This window comes from Thunnus thynnus, chromosome 22, assembly GCF_963924715.1.
Source record: "Thunnus thynnus chromosome 22, fThuThy2.1, whole genome shotgun sequence".
Lineage (NCBI taxonomy): Eukaryota > Metazoa > Chordata > Actinopteri > Scombriformes > Scombridae > Thunnus > Thunnus thynnus.
In genome coordinates this window covers 2187085-2199853 of record NC_089538.1, presented here as the reverse complement: position 1 = coordinate 2199853, position 12769 = coordinate 2187085, and the positions used below count along the sequence as shown (strand labels likewise).

Sequence of the window (12769 nt, the reverse complement as noted above, 5' to 3'; positions counted from 1 at the left end):
CAATTTAATTGTTGGGAATGTATTAGCATGCTCCACCAAGTGCACGGAATAAACACAGAAAACTGATCTAAAAAAAACCTCACAGAGAAACACTTTGAAAGATAGAATAAATCACACTGCTGCATTTATGTGTGCTTTGTTATCATTCAAATCTTAAAGGTTTCAAATGAAAGTTTTGGATCTAAGAAGCTTCTCACTCTGTACTTGTGTGTTGTGGCCTGAAGAGAACGTGGAGAAGGTGTGTGAAGTGTGATTCGCTCTGGCCATCAGTCATCCTGGACTTAAGGCGTGAAACGAAATGAGAGATGGCAACAAAGCCCTGCAGGACTAAGCCTTGGTCGTGGTCTGTCTCAGACATTCACTTTCAGAAGGTCACATTTTGACAGATGAGGCTACGCTGGCTTTAGGGATACAAACACAATGGTGAACAAGACTGTACTGTACACGCATCAGTTGTCAAAGTGTGTGTGTGTGTGTGTGTGTGTATAGAAATGTGGAGCAAATAAATAATGTTTCAAGGCTGCACAGCTGCTCTAACTACATCCTCAGCACATGCCAAACAGGAAACATTACAGAGTCTGATCTGTCAAGCTGAGTCTGCCAGACCTGCTCATCACACAAACTCCACCACCTGTTCTCCGTCTTTCTCCGACTCGCTCTGTTTTACATCGACTTCCCCCTCCTCCAGATTCTTCTCCTTCCTTGACCTCCAGGACAAACTTTCACTGAAGGTTTATTCTGTTTCCTGTGAGTGTCTCTAACCCTCTGCAGCGTCTCCGTCTTTCCCACACTCTGATGAGCCTTTGAAGGACAATTCATTTCCTGGTACCGACTCACACGTCATCCCCCTTCTCTCCCTTCTTCCCTTCATCCCCTCATCCTGCCAGTTGAAGCGGCTCCAAATCGGACTGGTTTTCTTCGGATTTTCCTTCTCTAAAATAAAAAGGAGGCGGGTGCGGCTGGCTCTGAGCTGCCAGTCATCGTCTCCTACTGACATCCCGAGCAGGATTAGAGCAGATTAACAGAACAAAGCTCATTATTGATTTTAATCACTATTAAAGTGGAGACACTGTGGGGCTCCAGCCAAGTTCAAACAAACTAGTTCCTCGGGAAAAATCGATGAAGGAACTGGGATAATAAAAGCTGTTGCCAGGAGAGTGCTTAAAACATGCCGTTCCTTCTAAAGTTGTCTTTGTAAAGTCAGACTCTCATAGGACCAGAGTCCTAATTAACACCTTGTCGGGTCCGCTGCCTGAAGTGCGGCAATACATTTAGCTCAACTCGACAGATTTGCAAGGGTCCTCCTCATCATTATGTACAATGGAAGCCCGTTTCATTACGTATCATCCCAGGGTGGCAGTGTAATCAAGGCTTTCATTAACATAAAGAGGGCTTACACTTCATCTAGTAACCCTCAACAGAAAATTTGCAATTAAAATTAAATGTGGTCTTTAAGTGCAATGCCAACATACTGAGCAGTGTGTGTGGGAGATACTGAGGCCAGTAGATAACGCTGCTGAGCACCTCCAGCCAGTGCAAACTAATTGAATGATATGGCCAATTGTTTTGATGCTATTAATATTTTATATATGATGATTAACCTGCTGACACTTTTTTTAATAACATACATACTGCTTCATTCTTTTTCAATGCTTGTACAAGTTCAATATGCACACACGAATTATGCACCTTTATAAACAGTCTCACCTGTAACATTACTGGAAATGATTTTCTTACTTTGTAATGTAAAAAAAAGCTTTTCTTGATTTAAGAAATTGAAACTGTGACAGTTCAATTTTCTAAAAAGAATATTTTTCCTTTTATATAATATATAGAGTATTTCTTTCCCTTGAAGGCGGTTTTCATTTTCTCTGTGTGGCAGTGACTTCTGCTGTTGAGATTGTTTCCTGCTGGATGAAGAAACTGTACTAATTTCCATAAAATAGTTACTGGTGGGAAAATATCTCTTGCATTTAAGGATAGGTTTACAATTTTTCCAAGTGTGTCAGGTGTCCATATGAACAGTGAAAGAGGTTTTCCTAACCATAACCCTAACCCAGGATGTGGAAGCAGAGGGAAACAGCCTGGCTCTGTCCTAAGTTTAAAAAATACACCAACCAACACTTCTGAAGCTCAATAATTAACATCTTGTTTTTAATCAATACACAAACGGAAATGCAAAAAAAAAAGAAAAAAAAAAAAGTTGCACTTTTAGGAGGGGTAATGCGCTATTTCTTGGTAAATAACCGTCAGGTGCTCTCTGATCACATCTTGGAACCCACAAGATATCGTTCCAGCACATAATTCCCCGTAAAACCACAAATTATCTTCTTTATGTTTCAGTGGTTCAAGTTGATTTGTAAGTCCCTTTTGATGCTGTCACTTTCATAACTTTTTGGATGCATTTTCATGCCAACCTAACTGTACTGCATACTAACTATCATGTATATACCGTATGTGTTTTTGCAGTTAAACATTGATTTCTGATATACTTCTTGCTTTGTTACAAACAGGAAATTATGCAACATGTGCGCAACAGATGTCAATCAAATAGAAAGCTGCTAACAATTAAACTGCACAGAGACACCTAATTTGGACCATTAACACTCATTCTTGACCTCTGGATCAGTGTGTGGCAAAACTTGACAAGCTTACAAACTTTTTCTGAACTTTCAACCACATCTCACAGCCTTCATCAGCAAATGGAACGGTTTACCATCTACCCCCATATAGGACTAACTGTTATCACATGAACATACCACTCTTAGATAAGGTAATGGCACCTGAGCTGGCTTCATTTGCTGATGATGACCATGGAAGGCAAATGAAAACTCTCCACAAATCTCACCAAAATGTCCATTTAGTAGCTTTCAATCATATACAAGATGGAGATGGAAACATCTACAATCTCAAGCCAACTGTAGTTCAAATTTCCTTTTTTTTCTGAGCACTTCAAGGACTTCTTGTCCATTTTAGTTAAATGGTTGCAGTTTAAAATTTTTCTTGGTCATGGAAATAGTGGAAAGAAAAATGTTTTTCTAAAGATTGAAGCCTTATTTAATACTTATTTTTTAGTATAGTATGGTATATATTTCACCATCTTTTATTTCCAGACATATTTTGTTATTATTCTCCAGCTGTATATTTGTCTCTATATATTTTGGGTAACTTTTATGTGGTCTATAAAATTCATATTATAATGTATGACTAATTTTACTGGCAATGTCACCTCCTGTGTGATTTGTGCTATTGGAGGCCCTGCTGAGGAGTGTGCCTGTCAATAGAGTGCTAAAACAGCCCAAAAACATTTAGTGTAGAACTTACTCTGTGTAAAGATGTAGAGGCACCAATCATACTGGTTTTATTCAATTTTATCCAGATATGCAAGCTCCCACTTTATTCTATTGTTATAAATATTGTTTTATGTTATTTTCACATTTTGTGCAGCACATTTTGTATTGTTATGTGTATGTTCATGTTCACTGTTGGAATTCAATTTCATTCATTATAAAATATGAAAATCGCAGCTGGTGGGTGGAAAATTGTCACTTTTAAGACATTGCTGATCAAAATGAGTCAATATTAAACTGTAACTGTACAATCAAGATGCAATTTATTTTATGTTAGGGATTTATTGAGATGTGAGAAAAGCAATGAATGTAATGGCACACAAGGCATGTGCTCAGTCAGTTGGCCAGATGTTCTGCTGAGGAGACGAGTGAGTGTTAAAGCCCGGTCCTTTGAAGTTGCTTTACTGATGTTATTTTATTTTATTCTGAGGTGAGAATAAACCCCCAGCTCCTGTACATTATGTAGTAACTCTACTAGTGCACATACTTAGTAGGGATGTACATAGGGTCCAGTATTTGTATTTGTATCTGTATTTGTTGAGGCAGCAAAATTATTTGTATTTGTATTTGAATAAAAGTGGAAAGAGGTTTAAAAATCCTGTTTTTGTTTTCATTATGCTTTTAATTTTAGAAAATTAAAGTGTTACAATAAGTGTTCATGAAGTGTTCTCTTGGAAGCACTTCACTTGTGTCTGTAGCTCAGCTTTATCTCTGGGGAACACCCTCAACTCCAGGAGCAATATCCAAATTAGGAAATGTGCATCATGTAGCAGGTGGATGTGACTCCCCTCGTTGAGACCTGCTGATAGACGTAACAGCGGAGCAGAGGAAAGACACTGAGATAGTGATGTAACCGACGTGTGCATTGGTATTTAACATGGTTTTCTTCCTGAAAACAAATAATTTGTATGAAACAAATATTAGTAAAAAAACCCACTATTTGTGCTTTGCTGAATAACGTATTTGTATTCGGGCACACCCCTTGTACTTAGAACCTGCTTATAATGAATATGAAGTAAAGACCTGGGACACAGTTAAGATATTTCCTGCATGCATGAATGTGATTTTTGTGGTGTCTTGCTCATTACACCAGTTGGAGTTCCGACACTTCAGTGACCTTATACCCTCATGTGGGTTTGAGTTGATAATAGCCAGACGTGGCTAACAGTGCTGTCAGATGCCCTGAGGCCCTGCTCTGCACACTCCAACAACACAAACAGACTAACAAACAAGTCAGCGTCATGATAAGCCAAACATGTGATTCACAATCTGCCAGCACACACTGTGTCATCTGTCTGTTGTGGGCTTTCCAGCCAGCACAGGCATGTCCAGCCTTATGTCAGCTGGCATTCCAGGACCCACCACACACACACACACACACACACACACACACACACACACACACACACACACACACACACACACACACACACACACACAAACAGCCTTCCTCACTCTCACTCTCAATCTATTCTCAGGATCTGTCTGTAGGTCAGCTCCCCTCGAGCATTCCCGACTCATTCTCATTCCATCCCTCTCTCTCTCTCTCCTCCTCACTCATGTCTGTTTAAACTGCTTCAAGTGGACGAGTCACAGTTTTAAAACCAGTCCATCAGACTTCAGATATCAGCAAGTCACTTACATCCAGCTCCAGTATGTCTGCTGCTGCACCCCTAACCACAACAACACATAAACACACTCATTTCATTTCCTTTGCCTATTTTATTTCATAACTTCAAATAAAAATAAAGAGAGAAGAAGAGAGGAAGGTTGAGAGGTATCCGATAATTACTATCCAGTCAGTTTCACAGAACTAACACCTTCATCGTGTTTTAGAAAATGGAAAAGCACTTGATCGGAGCAAATTACAGGAGCACTACTCTTAACATTTCTCATTAGAATGAAAAGCCCTTCACATTATTAGAAAGCCAAAGATTTTTTGATATGTCATTATGACAGGATATTATTCCTCCTACTTAGATACTTTGTTGTGATAATGACCTACTTTTCTTTTTATATCAAGAATGTGATAAGATCATTTTACTACTACAACATGCTTTATCTTTATAACCACATATATAAGGTGATGTTTTGTTGCTATACATCATTATAATAACATACTTAACATAAAGAGATGCTTTGCGGTGAGAACTAGATCATTTTACTATTATAAACAAGATATTTCTTGCTTCTAACAAGATGATTTGTTGGTATAAAGAGTTATTTTTTATCATTATGAAAACATTTTTTCACAATAATTTGTTGGGATAATAATAATAATGATGTAATTATATAAAATAGTAATTTGTTGGGATTTCTAGATACTTTTATAATCATAAGATGTTTTTTTTTCTCTGTACGAAAAACTCATTTTACCGAGACACTTGTGATAATGAGACACATTTATCATTATAAGTAGATTTTTTGCAGTCAATAAAAGGATGCTTTATTAGGTTAGAATCATCATAACAAGATATTTATTCTTTTGGTAATGTGGCAATAAAGAGATCATTATAATGAGATATTTTTCTTCTACTAATGACTTTATTCATTATAACAAGTTATATTTTCTACTTGTTATAAGATACTGTCTGGTAATAATTAGGTGTTTTTGTCATTATAAGAAGATATTTTCCCTCATACATGTATTAATTGAGATAATGAGGTACAATAAAGAGATACTTTTATCATAATGACATATTTTTTCTCCTTGTAACAAGACATTATGTTTAACTATCATGTTAAGTAACATGATAGTTTTAATGACATAACAAAATGTTTTCATTGTAATGAGATTATGATAATAATATTATTTTACTTTGTTGTGATTCCAAGACATATTTATCATTATAGCACAACATTTTTGCAGCAAATAAGAAGGTGCTTTGTTATTTTTACACTTACAACAAGATTTTTTTTCTCCTTGTAATTTTTCCTAATACTGAAGTGCTTTGTTGTTGATGCTGTATTCAATATAATGCAAGGGGTTCTTGTAACAAACTACAACAAACTGTTGTACTTATGTTATACTTTTATCATTATACAGATTTTTTTCACCCTGTAAAGACATGCTCTGTTGTGATAATGAGAGACAAGATATATTTTCTCCTTCTTTCATAAGTCTAATAGTAATGATCCTGGCCTTCAAACCCCCTGCTTCTTCCTGGCCATCTTCCAGTCATGTCCCAGTGGATAGACGGAGACAGCCCAGTAGATAAAATAAACTCAGCTTCCAGTAATATTCCCAGTAACTCCTCCTTCGTTAGAGAGACTGCTTCCCCAGATTGTGTCCCTCTCTCTGACCTACATTCGCTGGTCCAGACCAAACTTCTGTGTTTCACTGGGACTCAACCATTAGTTTAAAATAAACACAGACTGTGCCAAGTGGCTGTCCTGTATTATACACTGTGACTGCCTGTCCCAGACTCAGTGTACCGTCACCAGTCAGCTCTCAGCTCTTCTCTATCTCATTCATCACTGCCTGTTGGTTCCATACATGCCACCGACGTCTCAGGACTTTTTGTTTTTCTGCGTAAGCGTCTGTGTCAGTTCCTCCATTTGTCTCCTCTTTCTCCAAGTCATCAATCTGTTTCCAAGCAACCGAAATCCTGTGCATCCAGTATGTGTACACAGCCTTTGACTGAAATACCGAAATCCTCTATGAGCCACCCCATTGAAGCATCTTGTACTCGCTCAGCTCTTTTGATGACACGCACCTGCGGCTCAACGCTTCCCACATTCCTTCACAACAAACCAACAATCATTGTGCCAAAACCGCAGTTCCTCTTTGAACGTGCCATGTGTTCGGTGTAACATTACACACACAGATTGTAGCAGACAGCGATGAGGCGTACGTGGCTCTTTGAAACGTACGTTAATACTGTGCATCCTGGTTCTTCAACTGGCAGCATGATCTCACCTGCAGATCTTATATTCATAGTGTATTTATTTATCATTATCATATTTTTAGCAGCAGGCAAACAAAATGAAAAAAACAAAAAACTACTTTACTACATCAGTTCCTTGTATGCTGCAAAAAAATATCAGCATCTTATCAAGTGATTTGTGTCTATAATTATAAGCTTAAATCAATTTTTTTTTCTTAGATTATCCTAGATTAACTTAGATGATCATAAAGAGAGATTTATGATAATCTAAGTTTGTATTGCAGTGGCTAGTGACAGACAAAATCAAGCCATAAACCTTAAAATTAAATCAAGCTTGCAAAGTCATTTTTGTATTTCAGACTTAGCCTTTATTAGATTTTCTAACATGTTTCAGAATCATCTAAAACAAGCTGAGCTTTACTTACTCAGTGGTTGCATCACAGCTGTGCAACTATTATATTTGGCCAATGTTAAGTTTGCTAAGAGGCTATGATGTTCTTCATCCATAAGGCCTTAGAATAATTAGACAGAACTACAGCATCATGCAATAATAGCTAATAGCTTATAATATAGTATTTATGTATGTTATTTTTATTATATTTTGAATTCTAGTGATGCAATCTAATGCAGAGACTTGAAAGTGATCAATTTTAAAAAGAAGGGTGAAAATTGAAGCAGCAGAGGCTAAGATATCCTGACTTTTAGTTCCTAGAATGGGTCGAGCCCCCAAAAACATTGGATCATACGTTTCCCATAATGCAATAGCAATCAACAGAAACTTGGTTTAGACCCTACTTGCATTGTCAACACCCCCACTTTGTAAAACAGCCTTTCTGTTTAAACTTGTAGTCTCCAGGCCTGAGCTAAGATAAGCTTGATGACATCATCGGGGTTATTTTCTTCCTGTGTATTCAGAGCTCAAGGCGCATTTCAGATGTGGCGCGATTACATACAAAGTCAAACAGGAAAAACAGGATTAAGATGCGAAGATGTCAGATGACTTGGGCGAAAAATTCGTAGCCCGGGGGCTTCATGAGTCTGCTTCATAAACGTACAGAGCTGAGAGGAAAATGAGACACTGGATGGAGATTACAAAAATAACTGGTGTTTCAGAGGCTGAGCTGACAAATCAGTGTGTCCGTTGCTAGCGACAGTAGGTATGTCGGCTGTTTGGGGCAAAAAAAAAACACAGGATGTACAAAACTGTCAAATTTGCACAAATGACATGAGGTGAAAATTTGCAGGAGGAATGATTATGGCAAGAAAATCCTGTTTCAATGTCCATTAGGGCTCCTCACACTGTTGATTTGAAATATTGTAAAGCTGTCATTTAAAGAGGGGTACATTCACGTCCCTTCAGGGGTCCTTTAGTGGTCTTTAGGAATTGTCTGATTGTTTTCTGCATACTTGTGTATAAAAATGCAGTTTTCTACTACTCTAGGGAGAGGTGAAAAGCAAAAAAAAAATGAAAATAATAACCATTAAAGTCCTCTCAGCTCCATTTAATAAAATCCTCACGTCTGCAGTCTAATGAGGACCTATTTGTTAGGTTAGGAATCCCTGCTCTGATGAACAGTGGGGAGGTGTTCAGACATGTTCTCTCCACCTCCGAGCTTTATGAGCATGTTAAGTGGTGCACCTCGGGAGTCTCGGCACGTCTTAGGCTAACATCAGAGGGAGCTCCCCTTGATGTTATCACAGGAACATCATAACCTCTGCTGGCCTTGAACCCTGTTCCACGTGCCCTCTGTGGAGCTCGCTGCTCATTCTGATTAGCCTCGCTTCTCTTTGTTGCCCTGAGGTGTGTCACTTCCACATTCTCTGCTCCCCATTCAAAGCAGCAAATATCTAGCTGAAGCTATGATTCAAGAGCGCATGGTATATTCTCTTGAGGTAAATATGACAGGGTTGAAACCATGACCCCCGAACATTTGTCATGAAATTATGTAAGTAGCTTGTGAGTATGTGAGCCCGAACCTTGGAGCTTAAGCAGCAAATGCTGTTTGCACATCCATATCCTACACCCATCCCTTCAATCTTTTATAAGCTCTCAAACATTTAGTAACCTTGAGCTTCTGTGGTAAAGTAAAGACAGAGGTGAGAGAGAAGACACGCAGCTTTTTCCATACAGTTGTATGCAGTCTGGGCACCTCTTGATAAATAACATTTTGGTGATTTTTTTAATTGAAAAAGATGTAAACACAACCTTTCTAGGATATGGAACATTTTCAGTCACAATATTTTCAGCAAACATTAATGCATAGCTTCTTTATGTCATAAAAAATAAAAACATTCATTGTGACGTGTGCAAAAGTTGAGCACCCTAAGGGTTCTTGAGTCTCAGATTCTTTTAACAAGGTCTCAAACCTTAATCAGCTCATCTCTGGCTCAGGTAGAAGACAGAGAGCATATTAAAGTTGTGAAGGCAGTAGAGATGGAACAAGAGAAAGGAATACTCACTGATTACGTTCTACTTGTAGCACCAGTTGGAGGTCATTGGATGAGAGCACGATTTCCCCTCTGACTGGGTACTCGTCCTGTCGGATTAAGGGGAGAGATGGGGTCAGGTCATCACAGTAGAAGAACTCACCAGGGAGACTTTACTTAAAGTGCATTTCAAAGCATCAAAGTGTATTTACAACACATTTAGACTGACTGTTCACCCAGCAGGTAACACAGACAGCAAGTTGCCCGAAGGCAGTTAATTTGAAGGTGAGTGGCCACTGAACCTGATTGGGGAATAAATATATTTGACATTTGATGTATTTCCTAAAAATCTATTTCAGAATACTGGTAGATATTTCAGAGACGGAAATACAATAAGGCATGGATTAGAAAGTCATGTTCAAACTGTACTCTGATTAGAGCTGCAATTAAGTAAAAATGTTACAAAATGCCATTACAATTTCTCAGAGTCTGTGTGTTTGAAATAGCTTGTTTTGTCCAACCAAAAGTACAAAAAAACCCAAAGATGTTCAATTTGATCAACCATATAAAATAGAGAAAAGCAGCAAATCCTCATTAAGAAGCCTGAGCCAGAGAATATTTGGCATTTTTACTTGAAAAATGACATTTTTTCAACAATAGTTACCAATGTATGTTCTGTTTATCGATTGATTGATTCATCAACAATTTGTCACAGCTAATTCTGATGAACTAATGCAATGCACATGTATTTTAAAGCACATAATGGCTAAAAATACAAATTTTAACTATATGCATGTTCCACGAAGGTAACAACAATGGTACAACTAGTGATAAGAAACAAAGAAAAAAGCCTTTATGAAGCAAATTGGCCAGTCACTCTTTTCCCTTCTTTAATAACTGACAAAGAAATGGTTCTGTGCCCAATCTCCACTTATGAATATGTCAAAACATTTTGGTTTAGCTGAACTTCATTCAGCAGTAAATCAACTTCACTGTCTGTGATGTTCGTCCTCTTTATCTTTTTCAAGTCGTCCTACATTAAGGCTACTAGGCGTTTTTAAAGGATTGTTGTTGACCACATAGAGTGTTTTGGGAGCGTCTCTTTATGTAAATGACCATGTTTGTGCACGAGCCAGGGTGATTTCACACCTCACAATTTCTGTTCAGGAATACCCATGACTTAAAGGAAGCAATGGCTTGTACAAGACAAGGTATTTGATGCCTTAGTATGCTTCAAACAAAGTGCTCATCGGATCGCCCAAAAGCCTCTGAATCCTCCTTTCCAACAGCAGGATCGACTAAATCCTGACAACCTTCGTAACTTCTCAGAACAGACTGTCCAACAACCCACTTTACACAGCGATTGAGCAGATGTGTGACAGTGTGAAACTAGTCAGGGTAAGGACCAAAGAAAAAAAACCTTTATGAAGCATATTAGACAGTCCCGATAGTGGCCCCTATTGACTATCCCCTGTCAAAGGTCTTGAACTTCTCCAGATTGACCGACCTCCACGTCTTGAAGTAATGATGGACTGTCATTTCTCTTTACTTGGTTAAGCGGTTGTTGCTAAAATATGGATTACTACAGTAGTGGAAAAGGCCTATTTGCTGTATACCAACACTACTTCAGTACAACACAACTGGTGGTCTCAAGAAGAAGGCAAAAAATTCCACCAATTAACTTTTGGTTTAACACTTTTTGTTTACTACATACTTCCATGTGTGTTATTTTATCGTTTTTATGTCTTCAGTATTGTTCTACAATGTAGAAAATTGACAAAAAATAAAGAAAAACTCTAGAATGAGTAGGTATGTCTCTTGACTGGTACTGTATCTGTGATTAGATAATATCAGTCGGGCTCAAGAAAACAACAGGGTAGAAATAAATCCAGCACTTAACATTCTAACCCTAATCAAGTCTGATGGGGTAGATTGTATTTTATATTAGAATGTTGCCAATAAACCAAACCACCATATTTTCCCCCATGTTTATTCTTTCCTTTTTTTTTAAAGGGGGGGGCAGGTGATGCTTTGACTTGTGGTTTTTAAACACAAAGTTCTGCACTTGAGGTTAGTTACTGACTGAGCAGCTGAATCTGTAGTTTGTTCTGAGGGTCCCACTAGGGGATTTAAGTGTCCCTTGGAGCCTTCAAATCATTGGGGTATATCCTCTAGGGTATATCAATGTGATATGCAAAATTTATGGCAGTCAGATTTGAATAGTTCTTGTGCAGAAGTATAAATGTTGACCTGATGGTGCAAAAGGAAACACCAGGGGGTCACCAAAATCATTACACATCATCCTCTGGGGACCATGAATATCCTCAGCAGATTGGTAAACTGCCCAGCAGCTGTCAGGATGTCTTACTGTGGATCAAAGTGGACCATCTGACTGACAGTCCCAACTATTAACCAAGTTTATTCCGGTGTCAAACACACATTTACAAATTCATTTATGTGGCTTAAACTGTAGGACCACAAAAGAAACAAACCAGGTGCACATTTTCGATTGTTTCATAATACATACGATGAAAAATGCAGATGGAAAACTAAATATTGATGTTTTGTTTTCTTCAGTTTCTAGATCTAGATTGACTGTTACCACATGTTTACAATATGGAGATACATTTAATTATAACTTGTCCATCTGGTTATAGTAATGAGAAACACTTGAGCTCATTTCTTATTTCCAAAAATAAAACTCAAACTCATTTCTCTCACTATTGGCAAGAAAAAGTGCAGAGGAAACTCCCTCTTTGGAAACTGCATCAAGGGGAAAAACACTCAATCTTTTTCTTTCTACTACTGAGGACAAAACAGTTTACAGATGCAAAGAGAAGCATTTAGTGACTGAATGTTTAAATGTTGCCATCAATTCATTTTACCCCATAGGTGAGCTGTATACAGGAGCATATGGCAATGCAAGAACAGCCCAACCTTGACATCAGTTGAGAACATCAGAAATTTACATACAAGCTCATTTCTCATCCAGTGAGCACTTAACTGTGCAGCAGAAAATAACTCCTCCTGGCAAAGACACAATCTAGGTATTATCAATATTTGCATTCACACTCAATGCAGTTGTAACTGATATGATAGTAGCAG

At 38.0% G+C, this 12769-nt stretch overlaps 1 protein-coding gene across 1 annotated transcript in view; it reads right to left on the bottom strand.

Annotated features, from left to right (window-relative positions):
* adam19a (ADAM metallopeptidase domain 19a) overlaps nt 1-12769 on the bottom strand; it is a 196640-nt gene that overhangs the window by 103039 nt on the left and 80832 nt on the right. Inside the window, exon 3 of the mRNA XM_067579934.1 lies at nt 9698-9774. Within this exon, the coding sequence (XP_067436035.1) occupies nt 9698-9774 (77 nt within the window). The remainder of the gene's footprint in view (nt 1-9697; nt 9775-12769) is intronic.